Source organism: Papio anubis, chromosome 7, assembly GCF_008728515.1.
Source record: "Papio anubis isolate 15944 chromosome 7, Panubis1.0, whole genome shotgun sequence".
NCBI lineage: Eukaryota > Metazoa > Chordata > Mammalia > Primates > Cercopithecidae > Papio > Papio anubis.
The window spans coordinates 126,797,320-126,824,389 of record NC_044982.1 but is presented as its reverse complement, the minus strand read 5'-3'; the positions used below and the strand labels follow the sequence as shown (position 1 = coordinate 126,824,389).

General features: G+C 43.1%; 1 protein-coding gene and 1 long non-coding RNA gene across 2 annotated transcripts; one reads left to right on the top strand and one right to left on the bottom strand.

The window, feature by feature from the left end:
* Positions 1–2,692: 2,692 nt before the first annotated feature.
* Positions 2,693–6,622, bottom strand: LOC116275805. Its single transcript, XR_004185142.1, has 2 exons — positions 5,614–6,622; positions 2,693–3,403 (listed from the first exon to the last, which is right to left on the bottom strand). It is a non-coding gene; the product is annotated as an uncharacterized LOC116275805 (long non-coding RNA).
* A 5,372-nt stretch (positions 6,623–11,994) lies between these two features.
* Positions 11,995–12,364, top strand: LOC116275804 (developmental pluripotency-associated 5 protein-like). Its single transcript, XM_031668571.1, has one exon. The coding sequence runs from the start codon at positions 12,014–12,016 to the stop codon at positions 12,362–12,364; it is 351 nt and encodes a 116-aa protein (XP_031524431.1). The 5' UTR covers positions 11,995–12,013.
* The last annotated feature ends 14,706 nt before the right edge of the window (positions 12,365–27,070 follow it).

The window sequence follows — 27,070 nt, the reverse complement described above, 5'->3', positions numbered from 1 at the left end:
GGCTTTCTTGCTTTTCCTGTAGGAAAAGGAAGACAGAGCTCTTACTAGGGGGAGGCAGAGATGGCCCAGCAAGGGACTTGCCCCCTGAATGCCGCCAATGCCCCAGGACAGGCCCACCCATGGGACCAGGTTATCAGGGACCCTGTGGGGATGAGGTGGAATATGGGGGGTAAGCCTTCTTCCCCAGGCTGGGAGTAGGCAAGACAAGACTGGGGCCTCTACATCTGAGTGCCCCCCAAACCCAGCAGTCATGCTGTGAGCAAAGAAATCATGTTACTACTTCCAGTTGATCCACAATTTCTTGGTTGTGCTGTTTCGTGGGGAGGGTCAAAGGAAGGGGACCAAGGGTGGCCCCCTCGACTCTATTCCCCAGACCATGAAGCGGTAGGTAGAGGCCAGGAGTGGATTTTAAAGGCAAAGTTCTCAGACCCACTGGGACCACGAACTGGTCAACTCTCCTCAAGCTCCCAAGGACAGAGGATTTGGGTCTTTGTTGGTTTTGGCCCACAGCCACAGAACTGAAAGTCTGAATCTGGATTCTCCCAAAACGACAGTAACATAAACCTCTATGAGGCAGGAAAATAGGGTCCGGAGGCAGGGAACCTAAGACTGTTTCGCGCCGACTTCCTAGAACCAAAATGAAAAGAAAACCCTAGCTTTCTATGGCTGAGTAACGAAAGAACCAGAGGCTACTACCTTTCACCTTTTCTGTGAGGCAGATGGGAAACTGGCTGTCTGCAACAAGTTAAAACTGATTGCTGGTCAAGTCTTCATTTGCAAAGAAGTATAACTTTGTAACTTCACCCTAGCCTCTCGTTGGTTGCTGGTTGCTTTTTGCAACCAATCAGATTGTTTGCACGGGAGTGTGACTTTTGTAACTTCACTTCAGCCTCTGGTTGGATGCTTTCTGCAACCAATCAGACTGATTGCGGCTACCACTTCAGTTACATGAGGTGAGCATGAAGTGGCCGATGGGAAACTTCTGGTGGGTATTTGGACCCAGGAAGATTCTGTATCCAGGCCCTTGAGAGGCTCCTCAGGCCCACTCCCACACTGTGGAGTGTACTTGTGTTTTCAATAAATCCCTGCTTTGGTTCTTTTGTTGCTTCATTCTTTCTTTGCTTTGCTGGGCATTTTATCCAATTCTTTGTTCAAAATTCCAAGATCTTGGACAACTTGTAGTCACGACCTTCTACCAGTGACATGTATAGATGGAGTCTGAGAAAAGCCCAACATTCTGCCAGTTTGTGATTTAGAAAATGCATTCACTCAACACTGAGCACACACGGGCCAGGTACAATTCTTCATAGCAGGGATATAGGACAAAAAAGGGCAGACAGGATTCCTTGGCCCTGAGGTTTACATTCTAGTGGACCTTTAAATCTTGGACTCTCAGAGCTAGCAGAGACATCTGATACTCTCTACCTCCTCAGGAAACACAAGCCCAAGGAGGAGAGGTGGCTTATCCAGAATCAAAGAGAAAATTAGGGACTGAGTCAGGGCAGAAATATGGAGTTCCTGGTAACCAGTCAGACTAGCACTTCCCTGAGAGGCAACAATCTCAAGGCGTGTGTGGCAAGGACTGGAGCAGGGGTGTCTGGAAAAGAGACAGTAGGCAAAGAGGGCGGCAACAGAAGAGCCATGATGCATGCTCCATGGGGTGCCTCCAGCTGAGACCTGGGCCCCCCAGCTCCCCATATACCCTTGGCACCAGGCACCCCTAGCCCCTTTCTTCAGGGCCCAAGGGGAAATTGGAGCCCAGGATTGGCAGAGTGGCACCAGGGGGCCCTATTGGACTCTTAAGAATGTCTCAATCATTCTATTGAGTTGATTGTTAGATAGCTGGAGTTCAGGGTACAGTTACCTCTTGGTATTGGTTCTGAGACACATGCAGAGAGGAGGAGCTGGAGGACTGCGGGGAGAGTTAGAGAGAGCAATAATTAGGGGTGGGAGCTGTTGGGCTGTCTCAGTGGGCAGAGAGTCACCCTACCCCCACTGTGGGAGGAGGTTTGAGGGCTGGCCCAGGGGGTCACTGCACCTTGGCCCAGGCCCTCTTACCTCCAGATTCTTCAGGATAGCACATTGTTAGAAATGAAAATTCGGAGTCGCAAGGAACACGAACACACAAACAAAAGATTTCTCAGCAAGGCAATTTTACTTCTGCAGAAGGATCCTGTTTGCAAGTCAGATTGCCATGAGAGCACACCAAACAAACGAAAGCAGGAGTTTTTATCCCTGATGCATCAAGACCCTACTGCTGTGTCCTAGAGCTGGAACTCACAATCTAAACTGATTCTGATTTGCTAAAATCTTAAAACTTCCCTAAATAGGTAATGGCACGATGGAGAACAAAGAAAGGGAGGGGGTTACTTACAGGAAACTAGGATAATAATAACATTTCCAAATAAGGAAAAGGCATAGGCTATGAGCTGGGACATGCCTAGGCATGTCCGAGCATATCTAGGCAGACTAGAAACTAGAATAAACAGCTTAGGCTTTGTTTAAAATATAAGGACATAGAAACATAGAATACACTTATTTCTCTACTATATTTAACAGCTACCTAGGGCATAACAAAAGAGTCATTAGTAAACTAAAAGATTTATTAGTTTATAGCATAAAAAGAAAACTTTAAAGAAGTTTTTAAAAGGAACTATTATTCTTAACATTTATTGTTTTTAAAAACAGAAACTTTGAAGAGGAACTTTTTATTCTTAACAAGATGATGCAGGGCCCTCCCCGTGGATACCTGTTGCTGACTACAAGAGATGATGGTGCGCATGGAGATCTTCTGCCCCCTCAGTGTCTAAGCCCTCTGACTTCCTTTCTTCCCCAGCAACTGGCAACATTTTCTTTTCTGCCTATCTTGAACCCTTCATTCCACAACTCTTTTGTACCAAAATATCTCATGGTTCTTATCTCCCCACCATCCCTCCCTTCAGAGCAGCACTCATCTGGTGCTTCTGAAGCAAAAAATGATGCAACCAGTCACGTGGTCCAACTCCTTCATGTGAACAGCTTCAAGGGAGAAGGCTGAGGGAAGAGGCGACTTCCTCAACATTGCCCAGCAGCAAATCAGCTGATCTCCCAGGATCTGCCCTCTCTTGTGAAAACCTGCCTCGGTTTCTATCCTACTTTCCTTGCCCCTGCACCCCACTCTGGGCTTCAATTTCTGAGGTACCTCAGAGGCAACATCATTGAGCTGTTGGTAGAGTTACCACAGGCTCTTGGTCGATGAGAAAGTCCTAGGGGTGGAGACATGGGTCAGGGGTGCAGGTGGCTTGATGGAAAAGAAGGTCATGGGCAGTGGCCTTCCTGACTCCCTCGGCCTAGAGACTGCTGCCCCAATAGGAGACACTCACTTGGTTTCATCCGTAAGATGAGGGTCATTGTCAGCATGTTTCTGTGTGGGAAGAAACATATAAAAGGGTCATTCAATTTCTGGTAACAGGCACCCAGGGTGGGGTGAGCGAAGCTCCCAAGCTCATTCCAACAATCTTGCATCTCCCCAGACCTCATGTAAAAGGCCAGTCTCAGCCTTCCCCCAGCCCCATCCCCAGGAAGGCCAATTGGTCCTAGAGAACGAGCTACCCGTGAGATTGCGAGACCCTGTCTCTCTAAGTTCTCACCATGTTGCCCAGGCTGGTCTCAAACTCCCAGGCTCAAGTGATCCTCCTACCTTGGTCTCCCAAAGTGTTGGGATTATAGGTATAAGCCACTGCACCTATTGACTGTGTTACTGATTCAGGCCTTTTCAGGGAAAAAAAAAAGTGGCCCAACTAGAAGCCTCTCCCCACTCTCTGGAGGTAAAAAGAGAATCAACCATAGTCATCACACCTACCCTGTCCTTTTACATCCAGAAACATCAACCCAACCAAGAAACCACCCAAAAAAAACAGAGGTAAGACATCTGCCCTATGGCTCTTGGCAACTTAGAAATTGTGGGGCCTCTTTCCTGGAAACAGCAGCTGGGGACCATCCTAGGATTCAGGACTTGGAGTCATGTGGAGCCACTCCCTTGCCCCCAGCTGGACCTACTTGCTTGACCAGAGCCCCACCCAGCCTCTCTCCAGACTGTGGCCTTACTCTTGGCCCAAGCATCTGGCTCTAGAGATCTTCTAATATCCAACAGGCCAGGTGGGCAGACAGTGGAAAAAGCTGGCTGACCAGCTAAGCATGACAAGAGAGAAACACCAGGGAGCCAGGGCCTGGACAGGAAGCTGGGTTTGGGGAAAGTGGCTACACCTCGCTCCAGGGAAAGGACTGCCTGCTCACTGGACCCTTCGGTCCTGGCCTCTGAAAACCTAAACCTGCTTCCCTCCTTAGAGCAAGTGCTACAGAGGCTAGCAGAACTGAAGATAATTTTAAGTCTTGTAGCTAAGAATGGAGTTAAAAAAAATAAACAAAGCCTACTCTCCTCAAATGGTCCCATCACATTAAGATATTTTTCTCTCTCTCCATTATTCCCTACTTCTGGAAATGTTATCAGCTCTACTCAGGATACCTCAATCACAGATCTGCACTCCTGGAGTAGAAAACCTACATGGTTGGCCGGGTGCAGTGGCTCACGCCTGTAATCTCAGCACTTTGGGAGGCCGAGGTGAGCAGATCACAACGTCAGGAGATCGAGACCATCGTGGCTAACACAGTGAAACCCCATCTCCACTAAAAATACAAAAAATTAGCCAGGTGCGGTGGCGGGCGCCTGTGGTCCCAGCTACTCGGGAGGCTGAGCCAGGAGAATGGCGTGGGCCTGGGAGGCGGAGCTTGCAGTGAGCCGAGATCGTGCCACTGCACTCCAGCCTGGACGACAGAGCAAGACTCCGTCTCAAAAAAAAAAAAACATGCAAATTAGCCAGGTGGGAGGGGGTGTGGTGGCGGGCGCCTTGTAGTCCCAGTTACGGGGCTGGAGGCCGGAGGGTGGCAGCAAGGAACCCGGAGGCGGAGCTTGCAGTGAGCTGAGATCGCACCACTGCACTCTCAGCCCAGTGCCTAATATATTCCATCTCAAAAAAAAAAAAAAAAAAAAAAAGAAAATTTATTAAAGTGGTAATAAAAATGAAAAAATTTTAAAAAAACTTACATGGGAAACAGTTATGATAGCAGAGAAGGTATAGAAGCAACAAGGAGCCAGATGGTGGTCATGCAACCAGCACTTTGGGAGGCCGAGGCTGGTGGATCACTTGAGCCAGGAGTTCCAGACCAGCCTGGGCAACATAGCAAAACCCCGTCTCTACTAAAAATACAAAAGAAATTAGCTGGGCACAGTGGTGGATGCCTGTAATCCTAGCTAGTCGGGAGACCTGAAGCACGACAATCACTTGAACCTGGGAGGCAGAGGTTGCAGTGAGCCAATATCCCACCACTGCACTCCAGGAGAGAGAGCCAGACTCTGTCTCAAAAACAAAAACTAAAACTAAACAGCAAAAAGGAAATATGGGGATCTGGGCCTTTGTTTCCAGAACAGAGAGACCTGGGCTGGGCACAGAATCTCAGAGCATTAGGAAACAGGCTCCAGACCCCCCAATCCACTGGACCATCGGCAGAGAAAAAGCCAAATACATGGCTGCAAGATGCCTCTAGGCCTGTACTCTGCACCATACCACTCAGTACCTCCTCTGAGCTGGCAAGGTGAGTCACAGCACCTGGACAGACCTGACCCATTGGTGGGGGCGGGTAACAGGTGTGAAGACTGAAAAGTCTCTAACAGCAGGCAAGGGTGCTCTGTCTCAGTCCCCCTCCCCATGCCCATCTTCAACAGGATCTGGCACCATTTGTGCCCTGCTCCTCTGGCTTGTCAGGAGCACCCCAGGGAAGTAAGATATGAAGGAAATGCCAAATCACAACCAGAGGAAGTCATCTCCTAGCCCCGTGTACCCCCATGCCCTGCCCCCCACCAGGCTCCCTGTGCTCCTGAAAGGTGCTCTGTGAGTTCATAATGATGGCCATGACCTCACCACTCTCCCTGCCTCCCCTACTCCCCTTATGGATGAATGTTTACCCACCTTTAATCTTCAAGTCAGCCTCAAATGCCACTTCCCCCAGCCTCGAGTCCATTCGGAACCAAGCTACCCCAGAGCTGAGCATTTAGAATGTTCCAAAATTCTCTCTTGCCTCCTTCAGACGAGTCTGCCTCCCTCAGTGTGCAGCCTACCTTGTTTATCTATTCTCTCCATTGTTTACTTAGCAAAGTGCCTTTGCTATCAAGAGCCCAATGAATATGGCTAAGTGTTCATTTGATTTTAAAGAGATTAGGGGCAGAATGTTTCAGTCATTTATCTGTTTGGTTAACTTCATATCTTTTACAGTTAGTTCCTCTGAAAAAATAGCTTCAATCCTTCCAACTATAATGTGAACTCATTTTCTCTTAACCCTGTGTTTTCTCTCTTAAACCAAAGTGAATTAATTTTAAAAAGTGACAAACTTTTATGTGGTCTAATGATCTTTGCCTTTAGGGCAAAACTTAAAGGTTGGTTGGGTTTTTTCCCTCCATCCCTCCTAGTCTGAGAGCATCACATTGGGCATTCAAAAGCCCAAATCTCAGGCTGGGCATGATGGCTCATGCCTGTAATCCCAGCACTTTGGGAGGCTGAGGAGGGCAGATCATTTGAGGTTAGGGGTTCAAGACCAGCCTGGCCAACATGGTGAGACCCTGTCTCTACTGAAAATACAAAAACTAGCTGGGCATGGTGATGGGCACCTGTAATTCCAGCTACTCAGGAGGTGGAGGCAAGAGAATGGCTTGAACCTGGGAGGCAGAGATTGCAGCGAGCTGAGACCGTGCCCCTGCCACTGCACTCCAGCCTGGGCAACAGAGCAAGACTCCATCTCAAAAAAAAAAAAAAAAAGCCCCAAATCCCACAGGCCTGCTCTGAAAGTTATTCTCAAATTGTTGTTAAACTTTAAGGTATGTCTCACCTTCTCTAAAATGATAAAAGATGTGGGGGAAGGAAAAAAACCAAACAGCTGAAGAAGTGGACACAAACAGGCTGAAGGTTAAGGCAGCAAAATAAAATAAGCCGAAGACAAAGTATTCCCCCAAACCAGAGAAGCCTAAGGGCATGCACAGCTGGAGAGAGCAAGCCAGAGAGAAGTCTCAGCACTCCCTCACCTTCCACATGTCCAGTGTGGGGAACGCAGCACCTTCACAAGGTCCTGAATCTACAGGAAGCGAAAAGGGAAAAACAAGGGCAGGGGGAGAAAGAGTCACTTAGAGAGAGGCAAGAAAGTCAGGGAATGAGGAAGATAGGGGTTCAGGGAAACGAAATGCTAAAGAAGAGTGGAGGAGGTCAAAACCACGACCTGTGATTGTGACCTCCTCCCACCAAATGGCCACCTGCTGCCTTGCCAAGGGCCAGAACAGATAGATGGGAAAGTCATCCATCTGCCCTGGTCAGGTGACCCCACTCCATGTGACTGCATTGCTTTGCAGTCACATGGAGTGGGGTCACCTGACCAGTGCAGCTCTTCATATGCTCACTGGACCCCTCTCCACAGGCCCAGGATGTGGGCGATAAATCTGGGAGAGCTCCAGAAGACCTCCACCTCTATTTTAAAAACCAGACTTTTGAGTAACGGTTCACTTGAACAAAGGGGTCTCCAGCTAAAAAACAAATTTGGAAGACACTGATCTTATCTGGTATCATCTTACAGAGGAGGAAACTGAGGCCCAGTGGAAGAAGTGATTTTTCTGTGGTCACGCAGCAAACTGATGGCAAAGATGAACGCAAAAGTTAGATCTTCTCCTAACCCTAGTGCCTCGGGTTCTCCTCACCACATGCTGGGGCCCTTTCAGTGACTCCTAAAGGGACAGCCTGATGGCAAATGGCTGTTCTCATTGGCCTGGTTTCCCCTTAAGAATGGGGATGAGGAAAATCAAACAGTAACTACCATTTCCTGGGTGTCCTGGGTGTTTACAGCAGGCCCTGTACTAGGGATTAACATAAAAACAACAGCAATAACAAATCTCATTTAAATCTCACAAATATATGTAAAACAATAGCACCCCTATTTTACAGATGTGAAAAAAGAGGCCCAAAGAGAGCTCAAGCAATTTGCCCTAAATCTTATCCCTAGCAGATGGAGAGGTAGGATTCGAACCCAGAATTCTTTACCAGTACCTGACAGTTTTTCCACAATCTTAACAATTACCCTCTACTGCCCCTTGGGCCCCTTGTCCCCAGAAGCCTGGCCAGCCAAGACTCACATCCCCAGGTGAGTGGCAACCACCAGAAGTTGTTGTCTCAGTGCTACTGCCATTTTGTTTCCTTTTCTTCCTCTTTACTCCTGCCGAACACAAGGGCTGTTCCTCTGCTAATATTCTCTCAACTTTGGAAAAGAAGAGCAGTAATACTCATGAGAACTACAAGCCCCTACAGTCACATCCTATGTTACGGTTTTTACAAAATACTCTTATACACCATCTGATTTAATGCCACCAACAACTGTACAAGGTGTACCAACACTTAAGGACAGACAAGGATTGATACGATGGCTAAAAAAAAAAAAAAAAGGCAATAATGAAACTTAAACTCAGTCTTCTGACTCCGAGCTCTGGGGTTTTGCCATGAATCAGCAGCTGCCAGGGACCAAAACCAGAGGCAGATGTAGAAAAGTAAACATGAAGTAGGCAGGAACTGTACACTGTGCAGTTCAGAGTCACACATCGTCACACATCTGTTAGTGTAAGAAGTACACCAGCACCTCTCAAACTTTTACATCAATGTATCCTCATGACAGAAGGCAGCCTTTCTGTTAAATCTGGGAATTTATCAGAAAGAGGACAACCCAAGCCTCATTTCAGAGAGAAGTCTGGTATACTCTTAGAAATCTATGTGACTGTCACCCCTAAGTATATTATTTTTTCTCTTTCAAGAGAATGAAGCCAAACTGATGCTTCAGAAAGATGCCCCATATTTATCCTGTGCCACTCAAAGTACCCCAGGTTGAGATGAGATGAGGAAGATTCAAGCTGTCAAGTTCAGTTTCCCAAGATCTGTTCCACAGAAGATGAGCAGATCTCACTCCAGAGACCACTGACTGAAAGGCACTCTGGTGTCAGAACCATGGAGAACTCAAATATGAGGTGGAGAACTCAGAAAACAAAATGCTAAAGTCCCTCTTAAGAGTAGACGCCTGGAAGGAAACCAACCAATCCCATTCCCCCATTGACAACTGTCAATGTTTGCTCACCAGTGCAGGGGGAGGCGATGGTGGGGAGTGTAAGCTTTTCACACTGTCAGTGTCTAAGTTAAGGGAGTAAGGCAACCTGAAACCTCTTGCTCCCAGGTTCCATAGTTCCCACTCCCCTTCCAGCTGGAAATTTGTGCTGCAACCAGAGGAACCAGAAAGGGGGTGAGAACAGTTAGGGGATTGGGTCCTAAGATCAAAGGCCGGTCTTGTGGCAATAATGACAGTTCCCAGGGGGATTGTGACTCACTACATTCCATTCCTTGTTGGGATGATCAGACCCTACACCAGGCCATGGGGGCTACGAAGTCCGGCGGAGTCAAAGGAATGAGAAAAGACTGGTTAAGACATAAAGTGGGACCAGGGGGCCAACGCTAGTATGGAGACTGCGAAGACCCCGAGCTCTGGGAGCCCACACTATTTACTGGTGATCAAACAAAGAAGCAGGTAGTAAGGATGTGAGGGTTGAGAGAAAGCAGTGCATCAAGTGAATGAGCTACAGCTGTGACGGTTTAGCATTTTCTTTGAAGTATATGGAACACATTATGCTACTTGAGATAATGGAAAACATGTTCTTCTAGTTTAAGATACACTCGTCTTATGAACCTGGGCTTGCTAGAAGCAAGGAGCCAGCAAGTCTAGACACATTCCAGAGGCCACGAGGGGTTTTATGCCCTGAGCCCTGGATTCCATCCAAGCCACAAGGGGTTTTATGCCCTGGGCTTAGATTGTGGTGCAGCAGGGCAGCCTTCCACTCTTTGGCACAGAGCTTGGTATTCCAAAGGTCATGAGGGGTTTTATACCCTGGACCCCAGACATGTTCCAAGACTCTTTTGCTTTATGTCAGACATGCAAGCCCTGCCTCAGCTTCTCTCCCAATACTCAGCTTTTCTCCCAACAACTCCTTCCTTGGGGGGGCCACATTGCTCTGCAGTGGGGGAGGGGGTGCTTGGAGATGTGAGCTCAAAGAGCCCAGGGAGGTCTGGCTTGGGTGGCAGGAGGTGAGGACCAAATCTGGAGTGGAGAGCCTTGGGAGTCATTAGCCCAGAGTCACCCAGGGGTGACCAGTGAGGGTGGGGACTGGGCTGCTGATGGGGTGGGGCTGGCTGACAAGACTTTGGCTGGGGAAGCCCAGAGGCCCAGCCCAGTATGCCTCAGGAGTGGCACAGACTCTGGCAGTGGTCCTGCTGTCGGAGGGGGCTTGGAGCTGGGTCAGGTAGCCATGACCCCGTGCATTTTACCTTTTTTTCTTGGCCGTGGCCAATTGGCTGCATTTTACCTTTTTTTCTTGGCTGTGTCCAATTTGCTGTGTCAGTTTCTTCCGACACCACAGGGCAGGGAGGGAGGTGGGGTTGGGACCACATCAGTGTGATCCTGGCAACCACTGCTAAACACTTCTAGCCAGCTACCACGCAGCTGTGCGACTGAGCCAGCGGAGGCGTAACCAGGGCCACAACAGAACGCAGGATAAGGGCATGGCCTCAATGCTCCAAGCCCATTGGTCAATGAGAAAGGAGGTAAAAGGGAAAAAAAAGGGAAAGGAGACATGGCTAGGTGGCAGTGTGGCCAGAGGGACCTGTGGTTTCACAAGGAAAGCTGCACAGGCAACTGCTGTCCCTGCCCACTCCAGGAGAGGGGCAGGGCTGGCTTTCACTTTTAAAACTTTAAAACTTAAAAAGAAAATCTGCACATACTTTATATACATGTGTGTCTATGTGTGTGTATATGTGTTCCTTCAGAGCTATCTTCATTATACAGCTTCTATGCCAGGTCTTTGATTTTGGCCTTTATTATTCATCTTCAAATGGAGCACAAGAATTACCAGTATTACCTCAATTGTGGTACAAATCCCATAAAAGTGGAAAACCCATAGCACGCTTGATGATTAATGCAGCAGACTGTATTATCCAACATTCCAATAAGATAAAATAATCACAATGATTTCTCTTTTTTGGAAAAAGATTATTTTATTCTCCTACATTATTGTTAAGACTTTTTAAGTAAGAAACATGTCTAATATCTTTAAAAACACAGTTTTCAATTTAATAAGCACTCAAAGCTCTTTACCAGTTTAAAAAAAGTACAAGGTCCTTCTAAAGTAAGGCTAAATGCTAAGTGATGGGGGAGAGAAAAAGGACATAAATAACTCCTACTCTCAAGGGGTTAATTACTAAATCCTATTTGACGAGAATCACCTGGCCTCTCCAAACCTTGCAAATGAAACTGAATTTCTCACTCGATACTTGGCTATGACTTGTAATCATGAAAACCAAGAGTTGTGTTATGTCACTGTGTATTGCTTGTTACCTGAATTCCACACTAGGCTGGGATCAAGGGTTCAATCTTTCATGATTTGCTCCACAACCTGTGTGCTTCTTGTCCCAGACCAAACTAAGCTTTCTTCTAGAGTTCTACAATTTACAGTTAGTATACAAAAATGGTTCTCAAAAATGTAGTCTCTGGACCAACACCACCAGCATCACCTGAGAACTTTTTATAAATGCAAATTCTCAGGCCCCACCCCAGACCTGATGAATCAGAAACTCTGGAGTAGGGCCTAGCAATCTGTGCTGCAATAAGCCCCGCAGGTGTTCAGGAACCTCTGGCATACAGCAGGTAGAAAAATGTGTTTCCTTCTGTAGGCCCAAAGCCAGGGATACTACATGTTGTCTTTATATGAAACGAAGACATGCAATTAAAAGACATAAATCTCCTTCCTACTCCCACCCTCCAGCTAATGTGTTTAATAAGTTAAACAAGAAAACAAGTGTCGGGGAAGGCCTGGTGTGCGCTGGAGCGTGATTTTGGTTTTGAGGGTCATAAGATGGGAACTCTCCCGGCACGTAGAAATATCCCGCCGTGGGTGAAAGTTCCCGAAGACCTGAAAGATCCAGAGGTGTTCCAGGTCCAGACGCGGCTGCTGAAAGCCATGTTTGGCCCTGACAGATCTCGAATCCCTTACATCGAGCAAGTGAGCAAGGCCATGCTCGAGCTGAAGGCTCTGGAGTCTTCAGACCTCACCGAGGTCGTGGTTTACGGTTCCTATTTGTACAAGCTCCGGACCAAGTGGATGCTCCAGTCCATGGCTGAGTGGCACCGCCAGCGCCAGGAGCGAGGGATGCTCAAACTTGCGGAAGCCATGACTGCCCTCGAACTAGGCCCTTGGATGAAGTGAACCAGCTTCCAGCCAATGCAATGAAGGCCAGGATGCAGAGATTAGGTTGTGGCCAGAGCTGGAGTGATTCCTTCAGCTTGGTTTAAAATCTGCTCCAGCCTAAAGAGTTAAGGAAAACGATCTGTTTAGGGGTCTCTGCCCTTAGCTCTGAGTCTTGTTATGAATATCTCTTTGATGGTTGCCAATAAAAAAAAGTGGTTTTTTTTTTTTCATTTTTTCTCATTTAAAAAAATAAGAGTCCTTTGTAGTGACATGGATGCAGCTGGAAACCATCATTCTCAGCAAACTATCACAAGAACAGAAAACCAAACACTGCATGTTCTCACTCATAGGTGGAAATTGAACAATGAGATCACTTGGACACGGGAAGGGGAACATCACACACCGGGGCCTATTATGGGGAGGGCGGAGGGGGGAGGGATGGCATTGGGAGTTATACCTGATGTAAATGACGAGTTGATGGGTGCTGACGAGTTGATGGGTGCAGCACACCAACACGGCACAAGTATACATATGTAACAAACCTGCACGTTGTGCACATGTACCCTAGAACTTAAAGTATAATAAAAAAAGTCAAAAAAATAAGAATAAAGTTTTAAATAAGTTGATAAAAAAAAAAAAAAAGAAAACAAGTGTCAATCAGAGATTTAATCTAAAAAGTATATTTACAGGTATCTGTTCTTATCCAGTCTGATCTTACACAATACCACTTACATCCTCCTACATCTAAAGTTTTAGAAAGGGACCTTCACAGTATAAGTCTAAGGCACACTAGGAGTTCTATAATAAAAGACCAAGTAGATCTGAATGTCCAAACTTACTAGAGAAGAAAAGTGGATCACTGGCTGTATTTTCAAATTGCATTCAACAGGAAATTAAAGTTTTGAATTTTTTTCACCTTCATACTTCCAAGTTAATAGAATTAAACCAGAATATTCCATTCTTTCAAAGCCTCTAGCCAGGCAAAGTTTTACTTTATTACTTCTTGCTTTTGACTGATACAAAGCAGAGTCCTGGTAGGCATATTGTGTATACTTGCAAAGATGCAGAACTAAAGTTGTTAATATTAAAACAGAAGTCCTGTAAACTTCAGATGGTGAGTGTAATACTTCAGAACTAGCACTAAAGCCTCAAATATGAAAAGATACCAAAAACACCACTAGCAAACAAAAGTAAACTCTCAGCCAGAAGCAGTAGTTCATACCTGTAATCCCAGCACTTTGGCAAGCTAAAGTGGGAGGATTACTTGGAGTCAGGAGTTCAAGACTGGCCTGGGCAACATAGCGAATTCGCATCTCTACGAAAAAAATTAAAAATTAGCTAAGCCTGGTGGCACACGCCTGTAGTCCTAGCTACTCGGGAGTCTGAGGTGGGAAAATCGCTTGAGCCCAGGAGTTCGAGGCTGCTGTAGCTACGATCATGCCACTGCACTCTAGCCTGGGTGACAGAGCGAGACCTAGATAATTACATTCTGTCCTGCTCCTGTTTACACTAAAATCACTAAGTTAAAACACTTTCATTCAGCAGGATAAGAATTAAGTGAAATGGCAGGGCGTGGTGGCTCACACCTGTAATCCCAGCACTTTGGGAGGCCGAGGTGGGTGGATCACCTGAGGTCGGAGGTTCGAGAGACCAGCCTGACCAACATGGAGAAACCCCATCTCTAATACAAATACAAAATTAGCTGGGCGTGGTGGTGCATGCCTATAATCCTAGCTACTCAGGAGGCTAAGGCAGGAGAATCACTTGAACCTGGAAGGGGGAGGTTTCAGTGAGCTGAGATCACACCACTGCAGTCCAGCCTGGGCAACAAGAGTGAAACTCCTCTTAAAAAAAAAAAAATTAAGTGAAATGTGGCCAGGCACAGTGGCTCATGTCTGTAATCCCAGCACTTCAGGAAGCTGAGGCAGGCTGATTACCTGAGTTCAGGAGTTTGAGACCAGACTGGCCAACATGGTGAAACACCGCCTCTACTATAAATACAAAAATTAGCCAGGTGTGGTGGCGGGTGCCTGTAATCCCAGCTACTCAGGAGACTAAGGCAGGAGAATCACTTGAACCTATGAGGCAGAGGTTGCAGTGAGCCGAGATCATGCCACTGCACTCCAGCCTGGGCAACAGAACCATACTCTGTCTCAAAACTAACTAACTAACTAACTAACTAACTAACTAAATAAATAAATAAAGTGTGATTTTGGAGCCTGGGTAGCTAAAAGAGGAAAGAAAAAATAAAGCTAAACAACAAATTACTTAGTAGGAGAAAGTTTTTGTAACCTCGGTGACAGAAAAAAGGTTGATATCCCCAGTCCATAAAGAAAACTTTAAAATTACTCAGAAATATGATTTTAAAAGATAAAATTATTTTTTAATTTCATAAAATTACTCAGAAGAAAACAAATGGTTTCCAACAGAAAATGGGCAATGGAGAAACAGACACTTTCCACAAGAATAAAAACAGCCAGTAAGCATATAAAAGATTCAAAAGCACTAGAAATCAAAGAAATGTAATGAAAACAATGAGATTTTCTGCTTAAAGACCAGGAAAGATGGCAAATGGAAGGGGGAAGTTAGAGCTCTGTCTCTGTTGGTGGGAGTATAAACTGAACCAAATTTCCTGCACGATAATTTGAAAATTTCTATTAAAATCCCTAAAACTGTTTTATATTATTTTCCTCCAGAAATTCTACTTCTATGAATTCAGTCGTAAAATGCTTGCTCGAGTCCATTAAAATGTACATATGAGGAAATTCACCTCTGAGGTGCAATGATTAACTTAATATACATCCAGCCATTAAAAATGATGATACCAGGATATATTTATTGCCATAGAAACATGCCCAAAATATAGTAAGTGACAAAAGATTATATATTATCATTCTACTTTTTACAATGTTTATATGCATAAAGTATAAAAAGCAACAAACCAGAATGTTTTGACTGACAAAATTAATGTTTCTTTATATTTTGTCATCCAAATTATTACAGAACGTGATTTCCTTTATAATCAAGAAGAAGTGTTATTTTTATTTATTTATATTTAAATTTTCTTTTCTTACTTTTTCTCATGTATGTATCCCATGTAGGCTCAAGAGGTAGAATCCCTGCCTCTTGAGGTCATTCAGTCAATTTTTGGAATGTACACTACACGAAGCTGCCCCATCTTCCTTTTATTTTAAAATGTCTGGAAACATTTTTGTTTTAAATTGTTTTATTGTTCTCAGTGTTTTTTAATATATATGAAATTGAGGCAAAGACAAAGGAAAGGCTGACTCCCCACCTTCCTGGGGTTACTCTTCCAATTTTTGCTGCTATTGCTATGTTTTAATATTCACTGGGTACTAAAAAGATGGGCAGCCCCTTAGATCCTTTTTCCATAATCTCACTTCATTCCTTCATTCACTTATTCTTAAAGGGGTAATGCATACAAACACATAGGTCGAAAAATTTAAAAATATAACTACAAAAGTATGTGGCAAAATCCCATTCATATCCTATTCTCCCTCCACAGCCAAACACTTTAAATCGGTTTCTCATGTGTCATTTCAGAATTTACATTCGCAAATACAGATGTATATTCTTATTCTGCTCTTATCTCTCAACACAAAAAGCAGCATACCATATACACCATACCATTCTTTGTTCCTTTTTAAAAACCACACAATATATCTGAGTTCTTCTACCTGAGTACATAGGTCTTTCTCATTCTTCTTTACAACTACACAGTATTCCATTGTTTGGATGTACCACAGTTTATTTAACCTGTTCCCTGTTGGCAGACACTGAAGCCATCCTCATCATACTATCACAAACAATAATGCCAAGGATAACCACCCACACACCAAGTTCATTTCTGAATGTGCCTTTGATGAAGCCTCTATTTAAATCAGCACAAGATCACAAGGCTGGAAAGTTAACTCCTTTTTTAGTTTTCATTATGTACAGCAGAATGTAGCAAAAGACTCCCCTGAGCAAAGCAAATGTACTCTTTGAGGATGTATTTCATAAAATAAATGGATAAACAGAACACCCAGCATAACAATTTCTATTTAACAATGCATATGTATGTATACAATACATGCATATGCGTAGAAAGTATAAAATAAATCCATCAAAGCATTAAGCATTGTCTCAGTATGTTGGACCTACGGAGTGCTTTGTAGATCCCCCCTCCTTGTTTATCAATTCTAATTTCACAACAGTGAATATGTACAATTTTTGCAATGTAAAATTTCTAAAAATGTTAATTCAAACTAAGCTGGATATATTCTTTCAGTCTGTCCTATATTTGCATAGTGTTCCAGAGTGTTCAAATATCACTTCATTTAAAAATTTTTTTTCGGGCCGGGCGCGGTGGCTCAAGCCTGTAATCCCAGCACTTTGGGAGGCCGAGGCGGGTGGATCACAAGGTCAGGAGATCGAGACTATCCTGGCTAACATGGTGAAACCCCGTCTCTACTAAAAATACAAAAAACTAGCCGGGCGCGGTAGCAGGCGCCTGTAGTCCCAGCTACTTGGGAGGCTGAGGCGGGAGAATGGCGTGAACCCGGGGGGCGGAGCTTGCAGTGAGCCGAGATCGCGCCACTGCACTCCAGCCTGGGAGACACAGTGAGACTCCGTCTCAAAAAAAAAAAAAAAAAAAAAAAAAATTTTTTTCGATATAGAGACAGGCAGGGTCTTGCTCAGTCAACCAAGTTGGTCGTGAACTCCTAGATCCTGCTGGATCCTCCCACCTCTGCCTCCCAAAGTGCTGGTATTACAAGTGTGAGCCATCATGCCCAGCCAGCTTCATTTGAGAAACCTTTCCCTAGCACTCCATATATTACTAATTATTCCTTCTTCATTTTCAGATAGCATTTTCTTCATATCTGTATTACCTCACTTGTCACATGATAACCAGGTACTCGCCCATCTGTCTCCCTTGATTGCTCATGGTCTCTTTGAGCAATGTGCGACCTTGAACAGTGTGTGACCTTGAACATACATGCCTCCTACACAGAGAAGGAAATGATTCCCTACAGTGTCATCTTTCCCAGAACTCAATACCTGTATTTCTAAATTGTTCTAGATACTCTGCCAACAACCTGAGAATGTTATGCTCTTCTCTAAAACTTCCATCTGTTACTGAGTATCTACGGCCATAGTTAAATCAACTGTGACATGCTCTCTGGCCAAGCCCATTCATAGTTTTTTCTGTAGGTGATTTTTAATTTTAATTTTTGATTTTGATTGTTTTCTTTTTGGTATTTTTTAATCTAGGAGTGTTTGGTAAACTTCACCCTATCTATATCTCTGTGTCTTTGCACCTGCTGGTCTCTGCTGGGAATGATGTCTCAAGGTTTTATTCACCTAGAAAGAATTCCTACTCATCCTTAAACAATCAGCTTAAATAACACCTTCTCTGAGAAACCTTTATATCCTCCCATTCTTTCAGTAAGACTTGAGAATTCCTTAACTCTTGAAATGTTTGTGCCTCTATTACTATGTATCAGGCACTGAACTAAGTGTCTAGGATAGAAAGATGAAACTGTAGAAACTGCCCTCATAGAGCTCATGGTCTAGTATGGAAAAACAGCCATATTAACAAGTAATAACCACACTATAGTATTAACTACAATACCAAAAGGGAAATGTATTGAATATTTGACATGTGTCAATCACCTTGTTAGATGCTTTATTAACAATTATCTATGATCATATTAGATAAGTATTTGGACAGAAGGCCATGAAACTCTAGGACCGCTAGAGTTTGTTATACTCTCAATTGTCTGCTAAAGAAACTGTCTCCTAATGGTTCTTTCTGAATATGCTATAGTCATACAACTATTGTGCAACTGTAGCGTACACAAAAAGCATATCTGTAGCATATCCATGTGACCAATAATACATAAAACCAACCTTACTTGTTTGGCCACAAGTAACTGGACCAAGGCTCAGTGTTTCAGCTAAGGACAACATAGAGGTTGAATTTAAGGGAGATCAATCACCAAGAACATGGCATGGCTCAAAATTCTCTCCAATAGGGGCCTTCCGTTTTTAGGAGGTGACAGGCTAATCCAATCAGATACTCTTCTCTTGGAAAATAGAAATGTTGGGTGAACAAAGGAAAAGAGGGCAGGTCTTCAGACCTCAAGTCCTACCCTATATACTGCTAAATTAATGTTCTGTGACGTTTTGAAAGTACTAGGGCCAAGAAACAATATGGCTACTTAGATGACTTCCCATCCAAGTTTACATTCAGCCCTCATTACCAAAGATGATGTGTGTGTGCCTCTTCATTGCAACCCATCAGGGTCTAACACATCATATCACCACTTCTGAAATTAGGAAATAGGCTCAGAAGTCCAAGAGCTGGACCAAAGCAATCCAGTTGGTAGGTAGCAGAACCAGAATTCAAAGAGCAAGTCGGCATGATTCTTCTGCAATACCCTGCCAGTAACATGGGCAAGTGGCCTCAAAATATACAAAAGACAAGTAGAGGTTGACATGCGTCAGTGGAAAGAGTCTCAAAAGGAAGAGTTTATACCCAAGAACAGAACAGAAACGTTCTGGAAGTATGTCTGGGGATGTGAAGTAGGAAGGGGCACACCAGATTTCACCTTGGTCAAGTGACTGTCTACTTCCCCCGAGCTCCAGACTTAGCTCTGTCTTTCTTACTGTAATATCAAATCCACAGGGCAGGACCTTAATCCCTAGCTTGTTCACCGCAGTTTACAGCAGAATCTGGCTTAATGTAAGTGTTTAATAAAAATATGAATGAATAAATGAATGAACTATCAAAGAAGCTAAAGAAACATTCCACATTGTTGGGGGAAAGGGTTATCATGAACCAGACCCTAGCAGTCACTTACAAATACAGTTGATGCTCATTATTTGTGAATCCTATATTTGCAAATTTGCTTACTTACTAAAATGTATTTGTAATCTCCAAATTAATACTTGTGGAGCTTTCCAGATGATTCATGAATATACACATAGTAGTGAAAAATTTGTCACTCCTTGCACACGTCCCAAGCTAAGGTCAACTAAGGTGACCCTGAGCCTTCTTGTTTCAGCTCTCATACAAATATGACCCAAGGATAGAGACAGCAGAGGGCAGTGCAGGGTAGTGCAAGAAGCTCTGGCTCTGGGACCAATTGGACGAAGTCTGAATCTTAACTCTGGCACCTGTTAGTGAAGCAGCCTCAAGCAAATCACTTAACGCTTCTGTACTTCCTTTATTCTTCTGTAAATAAAGAAAATTCAATCTACCAGGATGAGTTGTTTTTAGGAATTAAGATTATAACCTATGTGAGATATGTATATATGTGCCTATTTTCCCTGGGAACAAGGGTTTAGTACTTCTTTTTTGTTGTTGTTGTTTTTGTTTTTGAGACGGAGTCTCACTCTGTCGCCCAGGCTGGAGTGCAGTGGCCGGATCTCAGCTCACTGCAAGCTCCACCTCCCAGGTTTACGCTATTCTCCTGCCTCAGCCTCCGGAGTAGCTGGGCCTACAGGCGCCCGCCACCACGCCCGGCTAGTTTTTTGTATTTTTTTAGTAAAGACGGGGTTTCACCGTGTTAGCCAGGATGGTCTCCATCTCCTGACCTCGTGATCTGCCCGTCTTGGCCTCCCAAAGTGCTGGGATTACAGGCTTGAGCCACCGCGCCCGGCCTGAATGTAATTATTTATACGGAAATAACAGAGAAGTAGACAAAACAATTATTTGGATGAGGTAGAGGCAGGCTTCAAGAAGATTTTGGAAATAGAACTTACCAGGCACATAAGGTGTGGAAAAGGCTTGCAAGGAAAGAGAATGGCACCTACAGAGAGAGGTTCAGATAGTGGGAAAAAAAGATAGGTTCAGGACATGGCACTTCAGGAAGTCTAGAGCAGTAGAAGATGAGGCCAGAACACGATGCCATAGTGCTTCTGCACCCTGCATACACCCTGTACTGCAGAACCTCACTCTCTACATTTAATCTTGGTTTCTAGTTCTCTCTTCTATTAAACGGTGAGCTCCTCAAGTTCAAAGTCTCTAAGAAATCATAGCCAGAGTCCTTTAAATTTGCAAACAAGTTATTACTAAACACAAATACACCCAAGAAGACTGTACAAAAATAACTTTGGTTTTCAATTGCAGTCATAGCAATTCACAACTGGTACACATTTGTAATTTGTCCAGGGTTTTTCTCTGATGACTGCTGTAACTCTGTCATAAACTATTTTCATTGCTTTAGACACCCAGACATTTGTTAGAACAGTTTTAAGATCTTGCTCTTTTTAGTGGAATTGATTGGTTGCTTGATTGACTGAGATGGGGTCTCTTTATGTTGTCCAGGCTGGTTTTGAACTCCTAGGTTCAAGCCATCCTCCTGCCTCAGCCCTCCAGGTGGCTGGGATTACAGGCGCACACTGCTGCGCTGGGCTCTAGTGTGATTTATTAACAAAGCTTAAACATATGGTCCATTAGACAACGTTTCCACCTCAGAGTAAAGATTTATTTTAATTCACTCTGACTTATGTCTCTATATGCAAGATACAGTTTACTATAGCAAAATACAAGGAAGCATATTGATATATATATGTGACAAACAGGATAAGGAAACCAATATAATTTTTTCCACAAACGCTTGCAAAATCCTGGCCAAAGCACAGTAAACATGATGTTAAACTCACAGCTTACATTTCTCCACTGAGAGCTAGGAAAAAATAATTCCAGGTTTGTAAAGTCACAAAACTAAGCACTGAGAGAATTTATTAGATTTTCTAAACTTGTGTATTCTCCCTAACCCCATACACAAGTAGCCAAAGGAGCCTATCAATCTTACCCCGATACTTCAATTTCCTGCAGCCTCCAAAATAAAACTCTCACTGTCCAGTATCTCATTTGAAAATTTATATTTTCAAATGTCTAAAATCTTAAAATTAAGAGCACCGCATTAGCTTTTCCCCATAAAAATTTTTGGTATAATTTTACTTAGGCACAACATAGTTTGTACTACTATCTAAAAACATACGGATAGAGCCAACATTACTAGAAACCAAACGAATATACCATGCAGATGAAAAGGGAATAGAAAATGTTGTTTTTAAACAGATTCAGTGCTGTTATTATCCACTCATAGGTTGGGTGTGATCAAATCACACTGTGCTGTACAGCTAAGTATGTCCTATATTTTATGACAAAGTAGGGTAACATTATTTATTGAGGATCTGTGGGGTGCACAGAGGCATGCTAGAAGCTGTAAAAGGTTTGATTCTTGCCATCAAGAAACGTCCAAGCTTATAGACTACTCCCAAAACAAATGAGTGAAGCACTCTCAAATATATGTACAACCAAATGTGAAACAGAGGTGAAGATGGGGAAGATCTTAAGCTCAGAGACTGTATTCAGGCCTTTATGGTGGCATTTCTTGATATCATTACACATTTTAAAAAATAAGCTAAATTGTCATCAGATTAGTCTAAAATTTATAGAGGCTTTTGTTGGTGAGAAACGTATTTTATGTAATTTACCCACAGGAATGTTTTTGATCAATGTTATCTATTAAAGACTGCAGTTCACAATATTTCCCCCGTTAATAGTATGTATCTTTTTTTTTTTTTTTTTTTTTTTTTTTTAGACGGAGTCTCATTCTGTCACCCAGGCTGGAGTGCAGTGGCCGGATCTCAGCTCACTGCAAGCTCCGCCTCCTGGGTTCACGCCATTCTCCTGCCTCAGCCTCCCGAGTAGCTGGGACTACAGGCGCCCGCCACCTCGCCCGGCTAATTTTTTGTATTTTTTAGTAGAGACGGGGTTTCACTGTGTTAGCCAGCATGGTCTCGATCTCCTGACCTCGTGATCCGCCCGTCTCGGCCTCCCAAAGTGCTGGGATTACAGGCTTGAGCCACCGCGCCCGGCCAATAGTATGTATCTTTTTTGAGCTGATCTGGAGCAGTTCTTCCCAGAGTATCTGTATCCCGATTTTCAGATTCCATTTCATCAGTGGGGCAAATTTACAGGTCAGTATAGGACAAGTTTTCAACATTAATGGAAAAGAGATTGTATTACATTTATATTGTCTTTCTAATCCGGCAGCCTTGAGTTTAATTTAGAAAATTCCTCCATTTTTAATTTACCTTTGTTTTGATATATTTTATTATTATCCTCTTTTTCTTGACTTCCTTGTCAACTAATATATTTTCAAAAGCTTCTTGTTAACTTCTAATTACAGGTAAGTTCCGTTTTCTGTTTGCTTAACAAGCTCATTGACATTTTATTTGCAAGCACAGTTCTTGCATCAAATGGAAGATAACAAATGAAACATTTGTGCATTGAGGTCAATATAGAAAAGCTTAGCAGAGTGATTACTTATTTGTTTTCTGTTAATGTCCATGCAACGGCTCTGGGAATAAATGAAATGGAAGTACAGGGGACAAAATCATTCTAATTAGAGATTTACCTGGAACCTTTTTTAAAAATTCTATATACATGTCCTACTTCTCCTCACCCTGCCAAAAGCGCCCCCACCTCCTTTTTGCCTTGATCCCCCACCAAATAATGTAGAAAACGTGATGGGTTCATTTACTTAGTAAAAGAAAACCTTGTAAAACAAGGAGACAGAGAAACAATTTTAGTGCAAAGTATAATATGGCATATAAAAATATGTTCTACATGATTTTAAAAGGCTTTATAAAATTATTTCTTGTCTTGTTATTTATGAAATTATTTCAAGTCTAGTTTTTTTTTAAATCTCACTGTTAGAGACAAAAACTCAAAACATGCACTGTGAGTAAGGTATAAGAAAAATTTGGCCGGGCGCGGTGGCTCAAGCCTGTAATCCCAGCACTTCGGGAGGCCGAGGCGGGTGGATCACGAGGTCAGGAGATCGAGACCATCCTGGCTAACATGGTGAAACCCCGTCTCTACTAAAAATACAAAAAAACTAGCCGGGCGTGGTGGCGGGCACCTGTAGTCCCAGCTACTTGGAGGCGGAGGAGGGAGAATGGCGTGAACCCAGGAGGTGGAGCTTGCAGTGAGCCGAGATCGCGCCACTGCACTCCAGCCTGGGCGACAGAGCGAGACTCCGTCTCAAAAAAAATAAATAAATAAATAAAAGAAAAACTTAAAGATCACTACATTTATGAAAGACATTTTTGATTTAACTTTAAAAAATTTACAATTCAATACTCAAGTATACACTGAAATTAAACTATTCTTACTTGAATAGATAAATATGTAAGACTGTCAAAAGTATTAAGTATAGTCTGAAGATGTTTCAGAAACAGCGAGTCACGATTCTGATTGCATTTACCCAGTTACAACAAGAACTCCATCTATAAAGAGTTGCCTTTAACTCAATTCCTAACCTAAGACCATTGATTTCGAGTAAGTAGAGTGGGTCATTCATTAAGGCACTTAAAAATATATATATATTGATTCTGACTTGGAGATACCTAGGTTAAGTTTACAGGATACCAAGATTTTGACTGAAGCACTGTTAAAGATTCGTTAAAATATTTTGTATGCAGCACAAGTTAAAATTTTTCACTACGGTAACTACTTTTTTAAGAAACTAAAGCAAAAACAGAAAACTAAAACAGGGTAAATATCAATACGGTATTAGTTCGTTTTCATGCTGCTGATAAAAGACATACCCGAGACTGGGAAGAAAAAGAGGTTTAATTGGACTTATAGTTCCACATGGCTGGGGAGACCTCAGAATCATGGCAGGAGGCGAAAGGCACTTCTTACACAGTGGCAGTAAGAGAAAAATGAGGAAGAAGCAAAAGCGGAAACCCGTGATTAACCCATCAGGTCTCGTGAGACTTACTCACTACCACGAAAATAGCATGGGAAAGACCGGCCCCGTGATTCAATTACCTCCTCCTGGGTCCCTCCCACAACATGTGGGAGTTCTGGGAGATACAATTCAAGTTGAGATTCCACAGCCAAACCATATCAAGTACCTTATATGAAACGTCCTAAATGTCAATAAACACATTGTATTAAACATACTATTTTTCTCATGTATCTGTACAATGGAATAACAGGATTGTTGGGCTCTTCCTAAGATTATATGGATTCTGAAAGAGACACATGTTAAATCAAAATTAGGTGAAAATTATTACAATGTATGAATGCATTACCACTGTGCCTAAAAGTACACAGGAAACTGAATATTTCCATTTGAAAAACAATTTTAACTTAATAGTCTTATTTCTCAATTATTCTCTACATTTTTATAAGAATAACAAAACCAAAATTGTACCCCAATAAAAATCAACAAATCTCACAGTTCATTTTTATAAGTCTTCCTACCACTGGACAACTACAAAGCTTTCTGGTTCTAGAGTCTATCTCCATATTGAGGAATCAAGTTAAAGGACGCTATCTGGATGTTAATAAAACCAAACTCCCTCATAAATTCTATTAAAACTACAAAATATTACTTTCAGATAAGAAGATATTAAGTTTCCATGACTACACATAGGAATGACATTTTAAGTTAGAAATCTAAAGAATGGCTGGGGCGCGGTGGCTCACGCCTGTAATCGCAACTCTTTGGGAGGCCGAGGCAGGCGGATCGCGAGGTTAGGAGATCGAGACCATCGTGGCTAACACGGTGAAACTCCGTCTCTACTAAAAATACAAAAACAGCCGGGCGCGGTGTCGGGCGCCTGTAGTCCCAGCTACTCTGGAGGCGGAGGCGGGAGAATGGCGGGAACCCGGAAGGCGGAGCTTGCAGTGCGCCGAGATCGCACCGCTGCACTCCAGCCTGGGCGACGGAGCGAGACTCCGGCTCAAAAAAAAAAAACAAAGAAAAGAAATCTAAAGAATGCCCATAATTGGCACCAAGCCATTACTAAAGGAGTTCTCTTTTGGTAAAAATATACAATTTTTTTTTTTTTTTTTTTTTGAGATGGAGTTTCACTTTTTAGTAGAGATGGGGTTTCGCCACGTTGGTCAGGCTGGTCTGAAACTCCTTCCTGACCTCAGGTGATCCACCTGCCTCGGCCTCCCAAAGTGCTGGGATTGCAGGCATGAGCCACTGCGCCTGGCCCTAAAAATATACAATCTTTTTAAGGAGCTAAATCGAGGGTTAATTTTGTCACTGTAAGTACAACCAACCTGTACCTTAACTTCCAATTAATATACCATCAGCATTCCCTGTAGCGGTACGCATGTATCTACTATATTATGTCCCAAAATTTTTTGCGTAATAAATTCACACAGTACAACACTCAAAAATGTCTACATCCTAAGTGAAAACTCTCCCTTCTACTCTTGTCCTCAAACCACCCAGTTTCCTCTCATTCATTCTCCTTCCTCCACACAAGTTAACCACTATTCTTGTATGTTCTTCTGTAAGATTATAGAAGAATATTCGTGCATAGCCAATTGTTATTAGCCACTGCCCCCTGCTTTCCCTCACAAAGAGTTGCATGCTTACAGACACTGGTCTGTAAGGTTTGAGGTACCAACACAGTACTTCAAACCTTTGTGATTTTTGACAATATTCTAAATGAAAGATGGACTCCTAGTATAGTTTTCATTTGTATTTATATTATTGAGTGAGACTGAGCTTGTCTCCATTATTATGTTCATGAGCCATTTATTTATGTTTCTGTAAACAGACTTAATATCCTTTTTCCCTTTTTTTTTTTTTTTTTTTGAGGCAAAGTCTCTCTCTGTCACCAGGCTGGAGTACAGTGGTGCAATCTTGGCTCACTGCAGCCGCTGCCTCCCGGGGTTCAAACAATTCTGCCTCAGCCTCCTGAGTAGCTGGGACTACAGACGCCCACCACCACACCCAGCTAATTTTTGTATTTTCAGTAGAGACAGGGCTTCACCATGTTGGCCAGGGTAATCTCGATCTCCTGACCTCATGATCTACCCGCCTCGGCCTCCCAAAGTGCTGGGATGACAGGTGTGAGCCACTGCACCTGGCCCCTTTTCCCTTTTTTTTTTTTTTTTTTAAAAAAAATGACATTACATTTACGTAAGCAGTTTTCCCATTTTTCTACAGGGTAGTCCTTTTCAACTTCTAAGAGTTCTTTAAAATAGTAAAGCCCTGCCATAATGTGCCTAAAAAACTAAGATATAAAATGTGTAATAACACGTTTTTCTTAACATCAATGAAAAAGTGTTTTTTTAGTCTGTATTTTCACAAAAAGGACAAAAATAAAAGATTCAGAGACAAACTGTGCATAAAAAGTACAAATGCACTGAAACTCCGAAATGATTGTGAAGCAGTCACTTCCCAACCCTACTGCCCATCACACAAAATACAAGGAGAAAATAAGAATGTTGGCCTTTCCCAGTCTCCATCATCAGTAGCAAGGTACGCAAAGCCCAAGTTAAAGGAATGCTTCTGCAGAGGCTTTACTGTAATGGGGATTTAGCCCTTTCTATTTTTCTAACTCACTGATTTCTGCATGTATATCTTTAATAATCTCCCCCTTCTTTCCTTCAGGTTTTTTGATTGTCCTTTCTGACAATGAGTTAAGAGGCTTTATTCATTTTCATTCTTAATGACATAAGGATTTTAAGGCAATGAATGTTCCTCGGAGCTCTCCTTTAGTCTCTAGTAAGTAATAATTGCATTACTGCTATTCTCTAGGTATTCTGCTGTTTTAATTTCAAATCCCTATTTGAGCTAAGGGCTGTTTGCATGAGTTTTAAAATTCCACAAGTGGCCGGGTGCGGTGGCTCAAGCCTGTAATCCCAGCACTTTGGGAGGCCGA

Coding starts and splice junctions, on each gene's coding strand:
- LOC116275804 (XM_031668571.1), top strand. CDS start 12,014: ATGGGAACTCTCCCGGCACGTAGAAATATCCCGCCGTGGGTGAAAGTT.